Source organism: Patella vulgata, chromosome 8 (genome assembly GCF_932274485.2).
Source record: "Patella vulgata chromosome 8, xgPatVulg1.2, whole genome shotgun sequence".
Taxonomy (NCBI): Eukaryota; Metazoa; Mollusca; class Gastropoda; family Patellidae; genus Patella; species Patella vulgata.
The window spans coordinates 25,374,032-25,395,521 of NC_065886.2; the positions used below are offsets into that span (position 1 = coordinate 25,374,032).

At 32.5% G+C, this 21,490-nt stretch overlaps 1 protein-coding gene across 1 annotated transcript in view; it reads right to left on the minus strand.

Annotated features, from left to right (window-relative positions):
* Window positions 1-21,490, minus strand: part of LOC126830057 (teneurin-m) — a 190,602-nt gene that overhangs the window by 29,766 nt on the left and 139,346 nt on the right. The window contains exons 8-12 of the mRNA XM_050560271.1: window positions 20,093-20,290; window positions 14,033-14,207; window positions 9,358-9,563; window positions 3,532-3,636; window positions 471-763 (exon numbers count right to left, since the gene is read on the minus strand). Coding sequence (XP_050416228.1) covers window positions 471-763; window positions 3,532-3,636; window positions 9,358-9,563; window positions 14,033-14,207; window positions 20,093-20,290 — 977 coding nt within the window. The remainder of the gene's footprint in view (window positions 1-470; window positions 764-3,531; window positions 3,637-9,357; window positions 9,564-14,032; window positions 14,208-20,092; window positions 20,291-21,490) is intronic.

Here is a 21,490-nt window from a genome sequence, read left to right on the forward strand (position 1 = left end):
GGCCTAGTTTCGGGTTTTAAAATGTTAATAATATCACTGATTGGTGTCTGATGTTAGTTTGATTTCCTTAAAATATCTCCACATAAACTGATGATACATTTGAATATAAACATAGTCCTCTCTGGGTTTCATTTGAAAAATCTCTATTGACCCCTGCACCTTGCAGTATCAATGCATAAAGTTTTATATCTAACTGGTCAATCCAATAGCTTTAAGTTCTCCTATGGTACTTACATTAAAACAAAAGCTGTGACAAATATAGTCAAGATTTTCACTTATATGCTTTTTATCTAAAATATTTAAGAGTCTGGTTAATCAGATTAATTTGTTCTGCAGCAATTGATTCGGTCTTACTGCATGGATATACAAAATTATAATTTTACAAATAAAATGCTGTTTAGTCTAGTGTTTGAGGGGATAAAATTAAAAATAGAATGGCTATTATATTTTCTCAAAAATGCAATACTTACATCATATAAAGACCGTTTCTGTCGACTTTGAATTCGCTGTCCTTCAACAACTTTAAAGAAATCAAACTGTGCATGTGATGGAGACACACTTCTTCTACCATAAACACCTAAAATGGCTGATTCAGACAAGGAAAAGTTTAATTTGATAAAACCATCTTTATCTCTGGCTAATCTTGTGGTCCAGAAAGACTTGGCTGGAATTTCATGTTGTAGCGTTTGTCCTAATTTAACTGGTTTCGGAATGGAAGGTGGTAGCGTTGTTAAGATTGGGAAATTTGACATGGAGTCTGCACCTGAAAAAATTAATTTCAATTGAAATTAAATTCACTTTGTTAAGTCTGGCTTTGCATCAATTTATTTAACTTTTTCTCATTCGAAGAAATTCAATTATATGATCTTTTTAACTGAAATCAATTCGTTCGGCTACAAACTACAATAAATAATATCACTATCTTTTGAATCTTATTGCTTTCTAGCTAAATGCTTCTCTAAAATCAAACTTTACCATGCAGTAAGGATTTAGCAAGAAAAGCCAATTCAATCTTTTTAAGTCAAAATGTTATTAAGTTGCAAGAGAGTACTGATTCCAGATATATCTATTTTAGTATGAGATAAGTTGTTCATGTGGTTTTTACATAATTTGATTATATTTAATGAAATTTGTACTAGAAAATCCAATTTCTGGATACAAGTTTACGGGCAAAAACTTTTATTTGCAATTGATTTGCAACGCTCCAGGATTTGGATTCTGAACAAAATAATCACTGCTAAATACATCGTAACTCTTTTTACGAGTCTACTTCCTTTCCGTTAACAAAACCATGTATCGTGAAACTGGGTATAAAATTGGCAAGAGAAAATCAATACGCTTACCAACTGTCTTTTACAACATTAAGCTTAAGTCTTTTTCGCTTCAATTTGACGCAACTAGAGACAATGAGAAATTGTTGGCAATAAATCGGGTTGATATTGGATTTTTAAGGCTACAAGTGGAAATCAATCAGAAATGCCATGTAATCAGCAACAATGTGTTGTGACAAGTCAATCATTCTCCAACAGACGTAAACTTTTAAATTGAACATTTGAAAAGAATGACTTTTGGTAGGAGAAATGAATATCTTACACGCTTTCCTGTATGCAATTTCATTTATCTGCTAAATGATTAAAATAATGTCTGATTGGCTCACATTTAAAAGCCATTCTAGCTTCTGCCCAGTCGCTGGAATAGCTTTTCAAATGTAGAGATTGAGTTAGTATTGTTATACTGTGGGTTTTGTTAGTGTAACCATGCAATTGGGGAACATTTGAGAAGTGATAAAATAGCACATGTAATCATGTCTAGCTCTTACTACAATTCTATTTTAGTAAAGACCTCTTCAATGGATAATTTGTGTGAGATTTGATGATGAATACATGTGTAATGGAAATTGTCATTAAGATTGATATTACTTCCTAATTTTAATGTTTCTAAAATTCAGAAATTCTCATTCATTCTGAAAATTAACTGCATTTCATGCAAATACAGAGTTTGGATGTTCCTAATGGATCTGATAATTCCATTCCTTCATTTGCTAGGATTTTTTTTTAAGTTTAATAAATGCTTTCAGAATGTGTACTCAAATTCTCTGAATTGGCACTTTTTCAAAATGGTTTCAGCGCTTCATTGTTGTAAACACTTGACAAGATGGAGTCATTGACCACTTGATTCTAACTCTATAAATAATAAACTCATTCTGATTTTCTCTGATTGCTTGCAGTGGAGTTTTGGGTTTCATTGCTTGAGGGAACCCACCTGGTGTTGGACATGTTTAGGTCTGGCTTGAATCTATATCTATTTATCTCGCTTCTCAGATGACTTACAAAAAGTCATAACACTATCGCTTTGTTTTCCTTGCTCATGATAAGCAGTAGGATTACACTCCAAAATAAAATACATGCAAAAGGGTAAAAAAATACCCAACAAGGTTGCTCCTTCTGACATTTTCTTGTCTTGAATATATGAACACTTAACTCTTATTTTTCCAATTATTATCCAAACACTTGCCAACTTGACTGGAAATGTTTTTCATAAATATAATAAAAGCAAGACTCAATCAACAGCATATAGGTATCAAGTTTTTACTAGAAATTCAAAATATTTTTCATGCTGGTCAACAACATCTTATGTTTCTATAATCGTCCAGTCTGCTAGGAAAGTCAATATTTTCCTCTTTTTGAATATAATCTTTTCAAGATGTCATCAAGATATTATACAAACAATTCCAGAAGAAACATGATATGAGAAGTTCCCTGGCAGGCAAGTCTGTTAAAACCTGGCGATAATAATTCTTGTTCTTAATTATTGTCAATCTGTTTATGGAACTTACATATTCATCCTTAAAATTCCTTTAGGATATCAATACGAGAACACATGCAGTTTTATAATGTGGGACTTTCATTCAATTTTCCATAAAAATCTTCCATTCACGGAAGAAGATATATTTAGATAAATAAGAGCACATGCTGGACTAACACCAAGTATACATGAAAGCAAATCATTCAAAAATTGTTCAGGCATATAGATAAGAAGTAGAGTACACATCTCAAACTAAGGTGCCATTCCAACATGCTAAAATCACTAAGGTGATAATAGTGTCAATAATAAGGAAATACATTTGAATATTTAGAAAGTAGGTATCTGAAACTATAGTCTGTCATTGTGAATTCTGGTAAATAAGATATCTTTAATTTACTTATAAAAACAAATGTCAAAAATATGTTTAAATATGTTTTCTACATTCAATTTGGACTTTTAGAAATTCAATACCATTCTTTGTGTGCAGTATAGCAATAAACCAAGCTATAGGATAAAAGTAATTTTAAACTCGGTTTAATTCCAATTTCATTTTTCATGTACCATATAGTTTCAGATTCTTTTATAATGGAAATATGAAAAGATAAGACAGTTCTGTTAGTGAGGGTAAAATAACTTGTTTCTTTCGTATCTTGTGTTAGTAAGTATGTAGGATTGAAAAGGAATACTGCATCACCATATTATAATAGTCATTCTTTACGTAGTTACCTTGATGGGGCTTTTTATTTGAGGAATTGAAGGCACCATTCAAACCCTTTTGACATTTTTCAAGTTGCTGTTCTTTAGCAACCTTTTCTTCATACATGGACTTAACTGTAGATCACAACAAATAATAGCACAATATTAATAGCAAATATCATACGATTTACAAAATAAAACTAAAGCAAACATGATGAAGAAATTGCAGTCTTTGTGCTGTAAAATTCTAGTTCCTAAACAGGACTACCTATATATAGTAAACATTTGAGGTGTTTGCAATAAATTACAATATAAACTACTGGTATACATAAACTATAAAGCATTGGAGAGAAAATAAGCAGCAATGATTTGTATTAAAAATGATGTTAGACATATATTGCAAAAAAATTGAATTGACTTTGTATTAAGCAAAACAAACATAACATTATAAATGAAAATAAACTGGTTCCTGTGAAGAAAAATCTATTGCAAAAATTTATAAATTATTCATGGTTTATTTTAACATTTGTTACATGTGTCTGCCATGAGAGTAAAGAAAATATATTTAAAGACTAAAACAAGTAGAATTTTCCTTCTAAATTTCAACTGAATTATATATGTAACACCTTGTTTGACATTATCTAGTTTGGAGTTCAGGGATTTAAATAAGATCTTGTATGGTTTCTAATTTCCTTATATGTCCCAAATGACATTACAATTTATAGAACTCTCACTAACTGTGACATTTTTTTCTGAAATACAATATTTCACGGTGTTAACTTTATATATTATTCTGACTACATAGATGAAAGGTGAAGAGGAAAAAGAGAAATTCTGAACTTGTCACTTCTGTAGACAACTACTGGCAGACATGTAATTAAACCAGCCAATCAAAAAGCTTTATAAAGTGATACTTCAAATTATCAGTGTGCTAATTCTTCAAACCAGATGATACAAAATTTATTTCTTCAATATCAAGCTTGATCAAATGTGAAAACAGTTATTATATTTCGAAACCATATGGAATGATAATTTTTTTAAACTTTGAAATATTTGGGTTCAAAAGGTTTAAAGAGTCTGACGATTGCAGTTATGTTTAAAGTGTTCTGAAGGTGAAGGCAGCAGTAAACTCAATTTGTTACTAATCAATCTCCAATTGGCCTTGGGCTCTGCTTCACAAGATCATAGATCTGATAGCACATATCATCATAAATGTTACAGAAAATTTCCCCCATAAACCCTTGATGATATTAAATGGTTTCGTATGTGAAAAGGCAATAAAACATTACTGACTATTGAGAAAACATTAATCCATCACGCTAGGTCATATCGGTTTCAATCGGGTGTGAATTGAGGTAAGGTAATCACTAATACATGTTTTTATGTTAGCGATAGCATGTCAATTTACAATATCATACATTCTATCTTTTAACATCCGTTTATACATGGGTGATGAAAACTGGGCATTAGAAATCTCAGGCAATTTGCACTTCACAGATGCAGAAAGTGCTTGTCTGTAATTACAGCCCTCTTTTCAAATCCTGATTGCATTTGGTCTGTAGTTCAATACCCGAATGATACAAATCTAAATTAACATCAAAATTACAAGGTGGTAAAAACAAGATTTGAAGATAAACTAACAATAAAACCTAAATATTGCATTGTTGTATATTGTTCTAATAATAACCCTACACTTTCTTTGTTTTATTTTGAACATGTACGAACAGACATGTTTACATTTTGATAGAGTGAATGGTAAGAGTGCTTTTAAAAAAAATAATTAGAAACAGATTGAAGCACTTAAAAGTCTCCTGTTTTTCACTATACAGTTTTTTGTAATTAAAATATCAACAAATTCAATAGAGAAACTCATCTCACTGTTACATGTGGTAAAGATTACACAGAAAACAGTTGTATTCTTAATAAAAATTGATGAACTCAAAACAAGTTTTCAAGAGAACTTGCAATAGGGAATTGATAAAAAAAAAATAGTTAATGCTAGTTAATCAATTCAACACTTTGAAGAAATATACATGACTGAAAGTAGGAATGAACCAAGTAGCCTCCAGATCTGAAACCAGATGGGGTAATAAGGTAATATTAATCTCTTTGTACTCATGACATCTATAAAGTTTACAAAAAGGGTGGTAGAAATTCCGGATTGGAGGCCAATTGACGATCTGGGAATAACACAGCCAATGGCCATTGAGAGAAATTAGCCATCATAGTGATACATAAAACCTGCTATAATGAAGAGATAGGATACCCAGGTAAAGGTGGTCTGTGTAGTAGACAGATAACCACAGTTGCCATCTACAGTCTCGAGTACCATTTGTAACTTGTATTAGTCCTGAGGCAAATTAACTCAAATCAATATGTATAACATTAATGATTATTACCTAACAAACAGCAACTTCATATAGCTACCTTACACACATTTATCATATTTCACATACACTATTACTATAGATAATTAATTGAAAAAGGTCATTGGCTTGCTGGTAATAGAAGAACTGTTTTGACGGACAAAATCTGATAACCATTATAGGATCTGGAGGAATAATTTGGCAAAATAAGATAAAATCTATTGAAAACAGTACAAAGGATCTAAGTAAATATATTTTTCATTATTAGCACAGTTTTTCTGCCACATACCTTTAGGCGGACATGTTAAAATCTAACGACGACCCTGGTTAATGTTAGACAAACTGAGTTAACTGCAATATATTCTTTCTAGTCAGGAGGAATTCTTATCTTCAGTAACAAAATGGAGTGAAATATTTTCAATGTGTTTTCTTAAAGATCTTTTACCAAATTCTTTTTTTATTCTTAATTGCATTTCTATTTTCTCTTACTATCAGTTTCGGGAGAGAAAAAATTCTACCAATTTTATCCATCTTATTATACCTTTAAAGCTGGTTTCAATGATTTATCATATTTCATCCTCGATAAACATGGGTTCCTGAGTAAATGTTTTTGGATATATTTCTTAATATCTGATAAAAAGTTTAGCATAATGCACGCGAATATTAAGCTAATTAACAGTATGAATTCTTATTTTTATTAGAACCATGTGTATTGTATCTTATGCATGTGAAAAGATATTTCCAACACTCAGTAAGATATAGTACAAGATACATAATCATATCATAAATCCTAGCCTACATCTATTTTAATTCATAACACAAATATTAATTATTGGTCATAATCTGGGAAATATAACTGACAAATGGTTCTGGTCAATAAGTAATTTATAACCCTTACACCTTCAGTACTTTACTAATGGATTTATGACAACTAGTTATACCACGGCTGGCTAAAAAGTTCTAAGCCTATCTGTGAAAGACCTGTACAAAATCGATGTTTACCATTATTTTTCTACATAATCCCCTTTTGCCACACTTTTGCCAACGAGGTTCCTGGGTGCCGGTCAGGCAGAAATTTTCTTCAGCCACCCTAAAAAAGTTGTTTCACAGCTGATATGACGTCATCATTACTAGGAAAATGATGACCGGTTAGTTTCTGTCATTTTTGGAAACAGATGGAAGTCTGATGGGGCCAAATCCGGGCAAAAAATTATCAGGATCTGCTTCAGAACGTCCCAGATTGGCACCCATCTTGCAGGAACTTTTGTCATTCCTAACTTGTTGCCAATGCTGTGCTCAACCCTCTCAATCATCCATCAGCCATCACCATGTCATGCAGCCGGTTAATGTTTCCTTGAATGGTTGCTGTTGTTGGCCTTCCAGTATATATGTGGGTCATCGTCAAGGCTCTATCTGCCACGCTTAAAATCCACAGCCCACTTCTTTACTGAAGAAAAGGCAGGGGCAGGTACTTGATGACTGCCCTATAGCCAGTATTGTCCCTTTCTGGTGATTTCAATGGGTAGGTTCACAAGATGGTCTGGTACGAAGACAATAATAACACTACAGTTGCAGTTCTAATGTCTATAATTCATTCAATGATTGTACTTGTTGGAGGCAAAAGTTTGTTTCAACACAATTGATCTATCCATTACAGGCTTAGAACTTTTCAGCCAGCCCTTGTATCAAGAAAATAGATGTTTCAAAATCCGATATATCTTATTACAATTTACAACATCTTCACAACAATTACACTTTTATTTGGTCGACAAGAACTGAAAGGCTCAATACCACTCTTGTTGTAACTGAATAATATGTCCCAATCTTTATTCTGGTCAACAAATTGTACTATTTTAGAATATTTCAATTAATTGATGATACAAATTTCATCTTAACACACCTTATTTAAAAATTTTGAAAAATTCAACATAATGGTTTGAAACGTCTAACGTAAACCTTTTCAAATGAAACTTCTATTTAAAAATATTTTCGAACCCTCTGGACAAGTAAAATAGGATGTAATGGATAATTTACACAACAGGTAGGACACTTAAACATTTAGTACATAGATAGAGATATTATTTATTTTCTGGAGCTTTCAAGCCAGCAAGAGTGTTATTGTCCCTTTAAGAAATAGGTAATTTCAGACATTAGAACAGAAATGAAATGAAATGAAATTTGGTTTAACGTCCTACTGTTCTGCTCCTAAACTGGGCTAATGAAGACGGGCATACGCCATACAGTGTGCTATGAGAGAAATTTTGCACGGGCAGTGGCACTACGGCCTACTCTTATATCGAATTCCAACTTCCAAGGGATCTTTTACATGCACGCCAATGTGTACACAGGACCTCGGTTTTTCGTGCCATCCAAATGACTAGACAGGCCCTCCGTCCTGCATCACTGACAAGGGGGAAACCACGCTGGAAAATCTGGATGAACTTTCTCGGCCAACGCAGGGATCGAACACCCGACCTCCAAGCTAGCGCGCCAGCGTCTTACCCACTTAGCCACGTGATCCCCCCATTAGAACAGAGCTTCCTCCTCCTGACTTTAAATAAAGGTTCGGAGGTATTTAAGTGTTCCGATTCGATTGTAAATTTGTAATCATTGAGACCAATATCAGATATACTGAGTTGAAAACAACAGCTAAACTTGTTTCTTATATAAAGTAGGTCATATTAACTTGATTACTTCTACATTTTGAGTTTGTCTTGTATCAACTACTGAAACATGAACATGATTCACTGTTCTTTTTAGAATTAGATATATCAGTATACTCTAAAAGATTTAAACATTTACATGCCAACACATTTAGGCATGCAACATGAGCGTAGTTGCTAAAGCTCCAAATTAAGTGCTTTACTTTCAGAAAGATTCAAAGTTCTATACAAGTGCTTATTTCATGGCTACTAAAATACTCTAAGACTACACCATAAAGAGACATTTTTAGAAACTGAGAACTTTGAAATAATTATATAGTGCTTGTCAAATAGCAGTATAAACAGGAATGGCAATACTTTATAAACTGATTTATATCAAGGAAAGAAGTAAGTAACAAATCCCTAAAGCTTTTATCTTTTATTGCTACATGCCAATTATATAAACAGCTTAAATACAACCATATTTTAAGTGAATTATATCTGGCAACATTTGGATTTGATTCATTTTGATCTTTAAGGTGTGATAAAGTCAAACCGGGTGTTATGAATGTTATATTATCAAAGATAAACATTATTTATCAGAGTAAACAATCTAGTTCTGCTTGAAAAATCTGTTCATCAGAAATCTTCCTTCTAATCCAATCAATGATGTAATAAATTTTAGTTTAAGGTAGTAGTCTTTAAATATAGCATTAAATGATTGAAAAGTAATGTGATGAGGCTGAGAACCAACCGATTGTAATACAGATTGTAATAGAGAATGTAAACAACCTAAACATTGAAACATTCTGAGAATGACGATTTTGTGAAAAAATTTGGAGACTTACCAGCAAAATAAACTGTACATGCCAACAAGGCCACACACGTCATGAGTAATATCAAAGCTGTACATCGCCATGTACACCGTTGTTTTAAATGTTTCTTCATTCTGTTACTGGCACTACTAAATTTGGAATAATAATTATAATCTGTTGGTGGAGGGTAAGCCCCCATTGGAATGGTCGGAAGACCAAATTGTGGGTAAGCAGATTGCCTGAAATAAGACAAGAAAATGTCTGTACCATAGGAGTCATTTTAAAATCAGAGGTGATTAAGTACACAATTTGTAATAAATCATTTGATCCCAAAACCTCAGATTTTGAATATACATGTATACAAAGGCTAATCTAAGAAAGAGTTTATATCAAATTCCATGTACGCCATGAAGTTCAAAAACATGGTGCATTTGGAATTCATGAAATACTAAGGTTAGCATACCCAACTACATAAACTATCATGTGGCATTTCACATAAAATATCTTACTATCAGAACAGTTAACAATCAACATTCTCACCACATACAATTTAATACATTCATTTAGCATCATTAGAATTTTAAAGAGACATATGGTACCTAGAACTAAAACAAAACTAGATAAGATCAACATCAAAAATGTGTAAATTTATCTATATTTACAGCAGCCATTTATTTATATGACAATCAATATCTGAAACTCTTCTGTGTTTATGGAATCACATAAATGCCAGTGCAGTTAAAGATAAAACTCTAAAGAGTAACCTTATAAATCTCAGTTTTTGCTTCCAAAATAATGTTTTTTGAAACTTCAAAATAACAACTATCAGTAATAAAAAGTACTATTATTTTGGTTGGTACATGTAACAGTGATAGCTGTCATCGATCATACTGATAAGATCAATAGGAAAATAAACATTTCACAGTTTTGAAAAAGACTTAAAAATTATCAGATTAACCTTTGCTGTTAATCACATAAAGAAACCATAGGATATGTGTATCATGTGTCTTTGGTTGTGTCAGATAAAGCACAATTACAAACAAGCTTTACCCAAGTGATAAATGTAAACCAGATAAACTTACAAAATATAGAAAACTTGGTTCTCACAATTATAGAATAATCTAACAGTCGACATGACAGGGTTTATATAAATCTTGATTCAAACAATTAATTTACGCACCCAGTAACATTTAATCTGGGTATATATATAATCACTTTACAACAGACACAAATATTTACTTCAAGATTACTGATGCTCATAATTCATTCTTTTATAAAAAAGAAATTTGTTGAAGGATTGCTTAACCATGAATGAACAACTTATCAACAGTTTGAAGAACAAAAATTGGTAACAAATGCACGCATACCGTACCTTTAAACATGCAGCCAATCTCCATGAAATACCAAATATGATATCAACGTTCTCTAGCTATCAGACAGATTCTGGACAAAATTTGAATTATTTCTGCTGGATACTACGTCTGCATTGATCTGTAATTTGACCAGCATCTAATCTATCACAACAGACATTCACTAATATTGCACAGACTTCATAATATCAGAGACACCCTCCTAAACAACACTTATTTATAAACTACTATGTTTGTTTAAGGTCTAAACTTGTGTGTTATAAAGTAATATTTTTTGTCTATTTGCTGAAAGATATTTGATGAAGATATATGACCGAATGCAATGACTAGGATAGAAATATTAATCTGTCAAGAGAGTTTTTCATTTTGGTGATTTCCTGTCTGAAAATTTGTGATGGATGTGCAGAATGACCAGAACCTTTCCATTACGAATCTCCACAATTTTGATTAAATTTATCCTCATGTGGGATAAATATTCTCAAGACACTCCACGGCACCCACAATATTTCATTTAAACTCACAAATACTAATCTGTTCCATTAATCAAAGGATAGGCAATATTTACAAACATTTATTAAAACAAATATAGTGTGTGATTATTATGGTGTAACTTTGATTTGTCCCCATGTCATATTTCTTATTTACATAACCAGAGTGCTGGCCGGCTCATTCATATTTGGATATGAGGATTTATACAGTTAAATAAATAGGCAATCATTTGGCAAGCAATCTTGTAGGCGAATTGAGTAGCAAAGAGTGTTACGATTCCCACATTTTGTCAATATTCTACACACAGTGCTCACACAACTTGTAAATAGCCCAGACTGAATGAGCAATAAATTTCTATTGAAGTGACAGTTTTTTTCCTACTTGTTACACTGGAACAAGTCTACAGTGGACGTGATCAGACCGATGAAGATGACAACTTACTATGGCGGTCATCCACTAGAATAGAGCCGAGGTCATCCTCTATAATAACCCATTGCTTCTCAATTATTTGAACTTTGTTTACTTAGTGAGGGATTGCTCCTTTGAGAGTTACTCAGGTTTCACCTATTTCGGAAATTTATCAGCTGTCTTAGAATTTAAGATACCATCGAGGGCCTTGGCACCCTTTTAAGAAATTTAAACCACACTCATAATACAATATCAAATTGACAATTTGCACCAGAGATGAAATGGAATGAAGCAATCAATCAAGTGGTTTTTTAAATCTCTTGATGATTTCTTAAATGAGTTGCCAAACTTGTCCAGATGCAAATTACTCGACAAGTGTCTTTCATAGATGATCACTGGTCATATGAATTTAACAAAATCCAGTTTGTATTTAATATCAGAACATTTTCTAACTTTGTTGTTAAGCCAGTTCAATATTTAGATTAAAGATACATTATGTAAGAGCTAAATTTGCCTATTGTGGGTCTTTCTTTAGGCCTTATGTTATATAAATTATTAATTAGACATTTATTAACATGACAAGACCAAAATCAAATCTTGATGCAATCGGATGCTCGAGATTTTAACTAGATTAAAACGGTTTAATTTCGGACTTAAATATACCAGTACTGTGGTTATGATAATAAATAATCAAAGCACACATCTTGTCAAAACTACAATGATAACTTGTCTCAGAATAAAGTAATTCGAATGAAATTTCCAATATATTCATTTTGCAATTATCTATTTTGCAGCCCTTTATTTAAATTTTATATACTGTATCTTTAATGGAGATTGGTTGATATTATGTTAATTAGTAAAGAAGTAAATTTCTGGATATAGATTTGGATACAAGCAATCAACAGTTTACAACAACCACCTTTCATGTTTCAAGTATGGTCTTAAAATGTTTAGTTTGACCAGACATGAACTAAATAGAAGTCTTTATACTACCAGACGGTCAGTAATACATCCAAGAAGATAACATGCCAACTTAAGTCTAATGTCAACATCTTGGGAAGCTTTTTCTTGTAATTATTAACTCCTCATATCAATAAGATCTCCCTTAATTGCATTTATCAGTAACATGATTGAGTGAAGGAAATGACAGATTATTGTAACATATTGCTACAGTTTACATATCTCGATTCACTATCTTATGTAAATCCTAGCTGTTACACATACAAGTAGTTACAAACATCTAATCTTGAATCTTCAAGCAACGGATATTCTATTTGAGAGAAAATGACTGGTCATTAAATCCCATATAACCGTTTCACTAATGTACACCACCAATCTCGATGACAATCAACTGCATTTGCATGCATCCTGACTCAAAATAGTGCCATTTCAATTTCAAATTCATGCCTGCTAATGCATTGTTCAATTTGAATAAAGCCAGCACTTTATATTTGAATAGCAAATGTATCTAAAGAGAAGCAGCGCATGTATATTTGGTGAAGCAGAACGAAGTGCAATTCTATGAAACATTAAAAAGTCATCTATCTGCTATCAAGACAATCTTATTAAAATGTACATCTTGATTCCATTTACTTGCTAGTTCCTTTATCACCATTCAGATGATGTGATTTCAAGAAAAGGGCATAAAAAAAAAAGAGAACAGAAGTAGGGCCCACATTCTAATTAAGATTTTTTATCAATACTAAGTCAAAGTCAAACTTTTATTCAAATAAATTCAAATGGAAGTTCCTATCCATTGTATGCTCATCATCAGTAAACTATACTCAAAAATACTCGAAAAGTCCTCAATATAAATAAAATATAGACTTTTTTAGTTATTTCAGTGACTATATGGCCTATATTATAAATTCCTAACAGGATGTACTGGAATGCAAATTCACAACATTATGAGAGACATTCTCATTTGTTCTTAAAAACTGTGAACTCCAAATAACCATATATAATATCTGCTTTAAATTCAATGACATTACTTCACATTTGTAACCTCAGAATATCAGAGCAATGGTTTAAATTGTCAAAGATGATTTCCAATATGCAAAAAATTGGTCTGACATATAACGTAGTATGATTGAAGCTTGGCATTGTAATGGCATAGAAATCAATATTCTAACTTATTGTCTCATGCAATTCAAATATACTCCAACAATTCTAGAGTTCTAACACAGTTCTAACCATTATATCATACATTCACATTGGACATGTTATATCATGACTGAGAAATCAAGGCAATTTTGTCCAACATGGATTGCTGGTAAAATCAATACTTTCACTGACTAAAGAATGTAGATGTATGGAAAATCAACATGAATTCAATGAGTTCTATCTGTGTGTTTAGAAGAATTCTCTAGATACTAGTACAATAATCACACACCTAACATACACTGTAAATACACACATACAGTTACCAATATTAATCTTACCTTTCTATATTGTTCTGAAACACTACCGGTTGATCACCATTTGGATAATGACAGGGATAAGTATCGGAAAATCCTGAACAGTCGTGATATGGGTTGCTTTCCAGCTCAGAGATTCGTGTTGCAGGCACTGAGCCCGATCTAGGCACTGTTCGAGGAAAACGTGGCTGCACATCAGCTGAAACGAGATGCAGATTTCCAATAATTGATCAATAGGGTTAAGAAAGAGCCAATTCAACCTCTTTTGCCCTGAACCAATCAATCAATCAATCAATTTGTATTTAATCAGACACTTAGCTCGCTGGCTGCACATCCAAATTACATTATGGTCGGTATTCTTATAGAGTTCACGCTCCTCAATGTGCCATCAAGAAGTGGTGAATTATTTCTGATAGAAATAACATTATTTCTTATGGTCTTCATCAGAAAATTACATTCCAGCTAGCACGGAAACACATATGCCAATAGAGTAGCAGTTAAGGTGAATGACAAAATTCATATAAATGGTAATATGGTTGGTTAATGTGTGTTTACCATACAATAATATTTTATTTGCTCCATGCAAACAAAGTGAAGCCTGGTTTTATATGACAAGTCCAAGTAATCTTATTTATGTAATTGTTCTCAGATTTCTCTGTCCTGATCAATATGCTATTATACAAAATATTCATGAAATATTCACATTTTTTTTTTTTATTAGAACATCTGCCAAAATTGAAAATTATTTTTTTGATCATCATATTACGATGATTCTATCAAATAATTGTACAAGAAAATATTTGGGTTTTTTTTTTCATAATTATTAAAACCTGGCGTCAAGATCAGATCGCAAGTCATAAAAGAAGAATAATTTACATGAGATAAAGATAATTAAGTACAAATGAACTCAAGCATATGTATCTCAGCGTGGAACTAGCTAATTAATAACAAAAATCTGTAAATTGAAAGTACCCATGTTTGTACTGGTAGATGTAATTGCTTTTTGACAGAGTTTCATAATTACTCGGCTAAAAGTTTCTGCTTAATGTACGAAAGATAATATTGTAGACTCAGTGATCGGTGAGAAATCTTCCATTTGTCGATGCAGAAATAGAATTAAGAGCAGACATTTTGGCTCGATGCCTTTTTAACTTTGTGTTTATTTTCGTATCCTAGTTTTGGGTAACAAATGTCTTATTGTTCCAGCCTTAAACCAGTGTAATTACTGTTATTATCTCTCGTTAAGATAATAGCCCAAGAACTCCTTGTTACTGATATGCACATCACATGTTTGTTCTGTAAACCTAAATAGAAGTTTAAAGTTGATTATTTTGTAGATTACTGCCTTGTGGACTGGATAATCTACAAAGAATTAAGTACACAGTTCTTGAGAGCTGGAATCAAATGGCTAATACATGTATAGTTTAAATTATTTATCCTGGTTTACACTTGCTATCAAATGAATTGAATTTGCATGAAAATACAGAAGAGTTAACTTAGTTCATGAGTAAGAGTAAAAATATCTCTTATTTCATTTTAAAGAAGAGTAGGTGTCCTCGATCAATTTGCAGTAAAAACCATTAAAGAATTCCTGAAATTTTTCATTTATGCCTTTAATTCCTTTTTATGAGAGTGAGATTTCCTTTGTGGAAGTTTTATCTAAGATCATTCAACAAATATGGGCACTAATTACTGCCAGAAATATTTCCTATCTATTTTATGGATGATGATAAGATACCACTAGCTTCTATTTTCAACATGCAAAGTTCTCACTGGTTAAGATTATCTTTTTCCTCAGAAAAACTTACTTTAAGAGAGATATTTTACTCCACAAAGGGTAAAGGAGAACACAATTCATTGTGAAGCCAATGTATGACTGTTTACAAAAACAAACAAAATTCCCGAACTTACATATCAGAGGTTTTAAAATTCAAAAACAATACAAACAAGGCAAGAACCAGAAACAAGTCAAAAAGAAATTTAAATCCACAAAATGGTGAATTTTTCACAATTTTCTATTTTCATGAAGTATGAAATTTCAAGTTAAAGTTCAATGTGTACAGATGTTTTAAATCAAGGTTGTGTTTTAGAACATCTGCTTTAAAAGATGATCTGTTTCTTACATTACATTACTTCATTACTCTTGTTCATGTCGACCATATTATTATGATGTAAATTTTAGAGATGAACATTGCACTTAACCTTTATTTAAATAGTAATAACTGGATACACCCTGTACATTATATGTAAGTTACAATATACCAAATGCCCCCCCAAAAAACAGATTGTGTCAGTTTAATACAGTAATTGTATTCCATCGTGTTGTGTCCTCTGTATTGCCCAAAAAACTGATGCTAAAATTGTGTACTTCATGATAAAATTCAAGAATAGTCATCTGATAATTGCCAATAAATCGTTTGAGAAAAAAAAAAAAAAATGAAATTTCAAGATTTTAAAGTGACACTCCCAGATTTCACAGGGGTTTAGGTATGCAAATATAATGCCAAAAGTTAAAGATAGGTTGCCAGGCAACGAAACATACACCCACAGCAACTAAATCGTCCGGGCAGTCAACAAGGGTTGTCGCATATTTTTACTTTTTTCGGTAATGAAACATTTATAATACACTAAAATCTGATTAAGAGCAACAACTCACGAAGTAATTATCAGAAAACTATTAGAATTTGTTTGGTTTTTATAAAGTTCTGCCCCATGCTGTCTCATGACCTCAAACACTGTGTATAAATTTAAACTCAATCGGATATTAACTTTAGCCTCTAGAGCATCCACAAGATTCTTTGAAGTGATCAAGGGCCATAACTCTGGCAGTAATTATCGGAAATCGCTGAAAATCAATAGGCTTCTTCGTCTCATGACCTTAAACACTGTGTATAAATTGAAAGTCAATCGGATATTAACTTTGGCCTCTAGAGCGTCCACAAGATTTTTCAAAGTGATCAAGGGCCATAACTCTGGCAGTAATTATCAGAAATCGCTGAAAACCAATAGGCTTCATCATCTTATGACCTTAAACACTGTATAAATTTAATGTCAATCGGATGTTAACTTTAGCCTCTAGAGCATCCACAAGATTTTTTGAAGTGATCAAGGGCCATAACTCTGGCAGTAATTATCAGAAATCGCTGAAAACCAATAGGCTTCATCATCTTATGACCTTAAACACTGTATAAATTTAATGTCAATCGGATGTTAACTTTAGCCTCTAGAGCATGCACAAGATTTTTTGAAGTGATCAAGGGCAATAACTCTGGCAGTAATTATCGGAAATCGTTGAAAATCAATAGGTTTCTTCGTCTCATGACCTTAAACATTGTGTATAAATTTAAAGTCAATCGGATATTAACTTTGGCCTTTAGAGCATCCACAAGATTTTTTGAAGTGATCAAGGGCCATAACTCTGGTAGTAATTATTGGAAACCGCTGAAAATCAATAGGCTTCTTCGTCTCATGACCTTAAACACTGTGTATAAATTTAAAGTCATTCGGATATTAACTTTGGCCTTTAGAGCGTCCACAAGATTTTTTGAAGTGATCAAGGGCCATAACTCTGGCAGTAATTATCGGAAATTGTTGAAAATCAATAGGCTTCTTTGTCTCATGACCTCAAACACTGTGTATAAATTTAAGGTCAATTGGATATTAACTTTGGCCTCTAGAGCGTCCACAAGATTTTTAAAGTGATCAAGGGCCATAACTCTGGCAGTAATTATCGCAAATCGCTGAAAATCAATAGGCTTCTTCGTCTGAAGACCTTAAACACTGTGTATAAATTTAAAGTCAATCAGATATTAACTTTAGCCTCTAGAGCGTCCACAAGCAATTGTGGACGCCGGACCGCCGGCCGGATGGCCGGGGGCGGCGACAATATATGACCACATTTCAATGTGGGCGTATAAAAAGTAAGTAGTGTTTCCATTGAGTATTAAAGGTGGCTTCAAGCTAGCAAATAAATCAAAAATTTCTCAGGTACAAAATAAAATATTCCAGGTGAGATCCAACCCTGATTTTATATAATCTGGCAATGACTTATTATTGTATTACTGGCCAACTAATGGTTTATTACATCTTGCTTATCAAGGCTATACTATTGGGAAACACAAGTTAGATGACAATAAAGTCAGGGAAAATATATCAGTACCAAGCATTTTCATTGGACATAGTATTATAGTCTATTTACCTATTTCAAGCCAAATATTGAGCTGTTCAGTAATGATCACTAGATTTTCTTATTCTATCATAGTTGTGACTTTATTAAAGTGCTGATCATGAAAACTATCACTTCAGCAAGTACATATAGTAATGTTATCAAGGTAGTTACGTAGCTTGGAAACTAAAGTTTGTATTTCTTTAAAAAAAAGTATCGCATAGTTTCAGGTAGTTATACAGGACTAGGATAAAAGGTTTCAGAGAATTTATCATGTGGAATTAGGGAGCTGCAGTGGCTTGGTGAGTAAAGACGTTGGCTCACTAGCCAGGAGGTCCCATGTTCATTCTGGGTTTTGGTTGAGAAAGTTCTCTTTTTCAGTGGTGTATTATCGACCTGACAAGAGACAACGTATAGTCTTTTGAATGGGATGAAAAACCGTACATATTGGTGTGCACGTAACAAACCCTTAACAGTTGAATTCGATATAAGAGTAGGCAGTGGTGCAAAATTTCTCTCATAGCACTCTATATGATGGCATATGCCGGTCTTCATTAGCTCAGTTGGTGTAGGACGTTAAAACCCATTTCATTTTATTTCACATAAAATTAGCTAGTTTTATTCACTAAATTATATCTGAGACTTTAAAAAGGCACCAATTATTCAAAAGACCATTAAATTATAACTTTATATGACATTCTTTCAACCATTCCAAATTAATGAATTTGAAAGTGATTTTTTCTGGTCAATCATTTACATTTAATCTAAAAATAGTATGTACCAAATTAAATAATTGTATCATCAGAAGAGAAAATCAGATACAGTCTAATGGTTTTTGTTCATAAACATGTCAATATAAGCTCTTCATCTGTCAAATAGATTAGACACAATAGAACCATCATTGACTGATAGCTTTACAGTTAATTTACAGGCCAGTTACATACTCGGATGCTAATATAGCTGGAAACATTCACAGCTGTCTTCAGTCAAATTTTTCCAAATAAATCCCTACCATGTATATCCTCACCCCTAGCAACATTTTACACCTGACCCCCACCAGGAAAAAAATATCTAAGGAGGGATGTACCACCAGAATAATATTTGCTTTCTTTATCATATTTCATTTTTATTTTTTGCTTTGTACTTCCAGTTTAGTTTATCTTTGGCATGTGCTAAAAGTGGTGCAAGAAGCTAACATCAAGTGATACAATATGCTTATTTTTATATTAGGAAAGAAGTGATTTAAGTCTATTACTCAGTAAATTGTGATAATATCCAAATAGGCTTAATTATTTTTATCAAGTTTATCATTTATAATGTATGTGTACAGGTATTGAGCCAGTTTTATTATCCATGACTATTAAAATGCTTGCATTGTTGCATGCCAAAGATTTGTATCAGTCATTTTATTGTGTGGATTCCACAGCTTGTCAGCTGTACTTTATTGGCAAAGTTTTATTAACCAAATCATTTTGAAACAGCAGTTATTTTGACCAATTGACCCATGACACGGAAATAAAACTTCCTTTTAAGAGGAGGATGTGCTGGTATAAAAGGAAACAGTTCTGAAAAATTTCAATGTGTTTATGCCATGATGGACATACTAAATAAAAGGCAGATTTAGGTCAGCAAGAAGGTCAAAGGCTTAAGACCACCAACTGATTATTTCCGCATAAACAGGATTTTCCTTCCACGCATTAAAGTTTCAACAAATTCTTTAAATCCACAGAAAGTATACACTAAAAAATGAATTTCTATTTCATGGTAATAAGAGCCTATACATGCTTACATAAATATGTCAAGTTTAGAAAATTTGTCAATTAAAGATCTAATGTTAACTTCTGCATTTCCAAATTCAAAGTGGAATTATTTATTATATCAACATTGACATTGTGAGATAACATAATAATTTCTTATACCTTGTACTAAATATGGTGGTTCAAAATCTCCTTCAGTTTCCATCAAGTGCTGGCGTCTCAAACTTTCTGCATCTGAATAGTTTCCTCTTACTGAGGGGCCAAACTGTTTATGACGTAATGGACCAGGACTCCGCTGTGGAATGTCTTCTATAGGAGGTGGTGGTGGGGGAGGTGGTAAAGTGGGTGGTGGTATCGATCCTACAAAACATACAAATAAAATTTACAAAATAGTAAACATCTAATTGATTGTTTTCATTGACTATCACGAATATAGATGTTAAAATGAAGTATAATAAATAATGTTCAGTTCGTATTGGTACATGTACATAAAATTCAAATATTAACATACTGCGACAACTAGACATTACACTAAATAACAGAAAATACATCTTTGACAAAATGACAATAGGACTAAAGCATTCTTTCCTTATTTGGGATTTTCAAAAAAAAATGCAAATTCAATAAGATTTTCCCTACTGAAAAGTTGTTTTCACAAAGATCTAATTTAGAAGGGTGTAGGAAAAACAGCAGCTCGAATTAAGGGAAAGTTTTAAAACGTATAACCTTCTGATAAGCACTAAATTGAATTTGTTCTCATTTGTCTCGAATGGTTGTGGGGATGTGTTTTTGTGTAAAATTTGATTGAAAAAAGTATGTTGCCAAAATAGCCACAAGACATCTCTGACTAAAAGTGATTGTTTGGCACCTAAGAGAAATCCGCACCAACAATACGTCATGTAAACAGTTTATAAGAATATCACGTTCTACTTACAAAAGCCATTGATATTGATTGAGGGAATATTGCAGCAAACAATTTGACATTCGTGTAAGGATTATCAGTTCTGCCATCGTTTGTGGCCTCACCGACCAATACACTACAATAACATTTCTCTAGCTATTAAATTAATACAGTGAGCAATTTCCCCTGGGCACTCAGTATAACGATAATCTAAAATCAACTAAATTTCTTTAGAGAAATCTGCCAATACACCAGAGGAGAATCTAATACCCTCTTGCTTCATTTTCCAGATCTCTAGTGAAATTATTTTCCAAAGATCGTGCCCAATTTGATCCCTTGATCATAAGGGAGGCAACACCTTTAAGCTCCATCATTCCAAATTAGGAAATTCATCAGACAGACCGCTAAAAGCCTCATTCATTATGCAATTGGTTCAATTAGACCATCACCCTAATTGTTTTATGGCTGCAGTCAATAGGGGTGAAATCTTCACTGCTTTAAGCAATCATTAAATTTTATTTTGAAATACTTTAATCAAATAATAGTCTAACCGAAGACAATTGATGAGAGTGCAGGAATCTCTCAGGAATGAATCATATCATCAATTCAACTCATTTATGCTAACGAACAAAGCATTCCCCCATCACTTCCAAAAAATA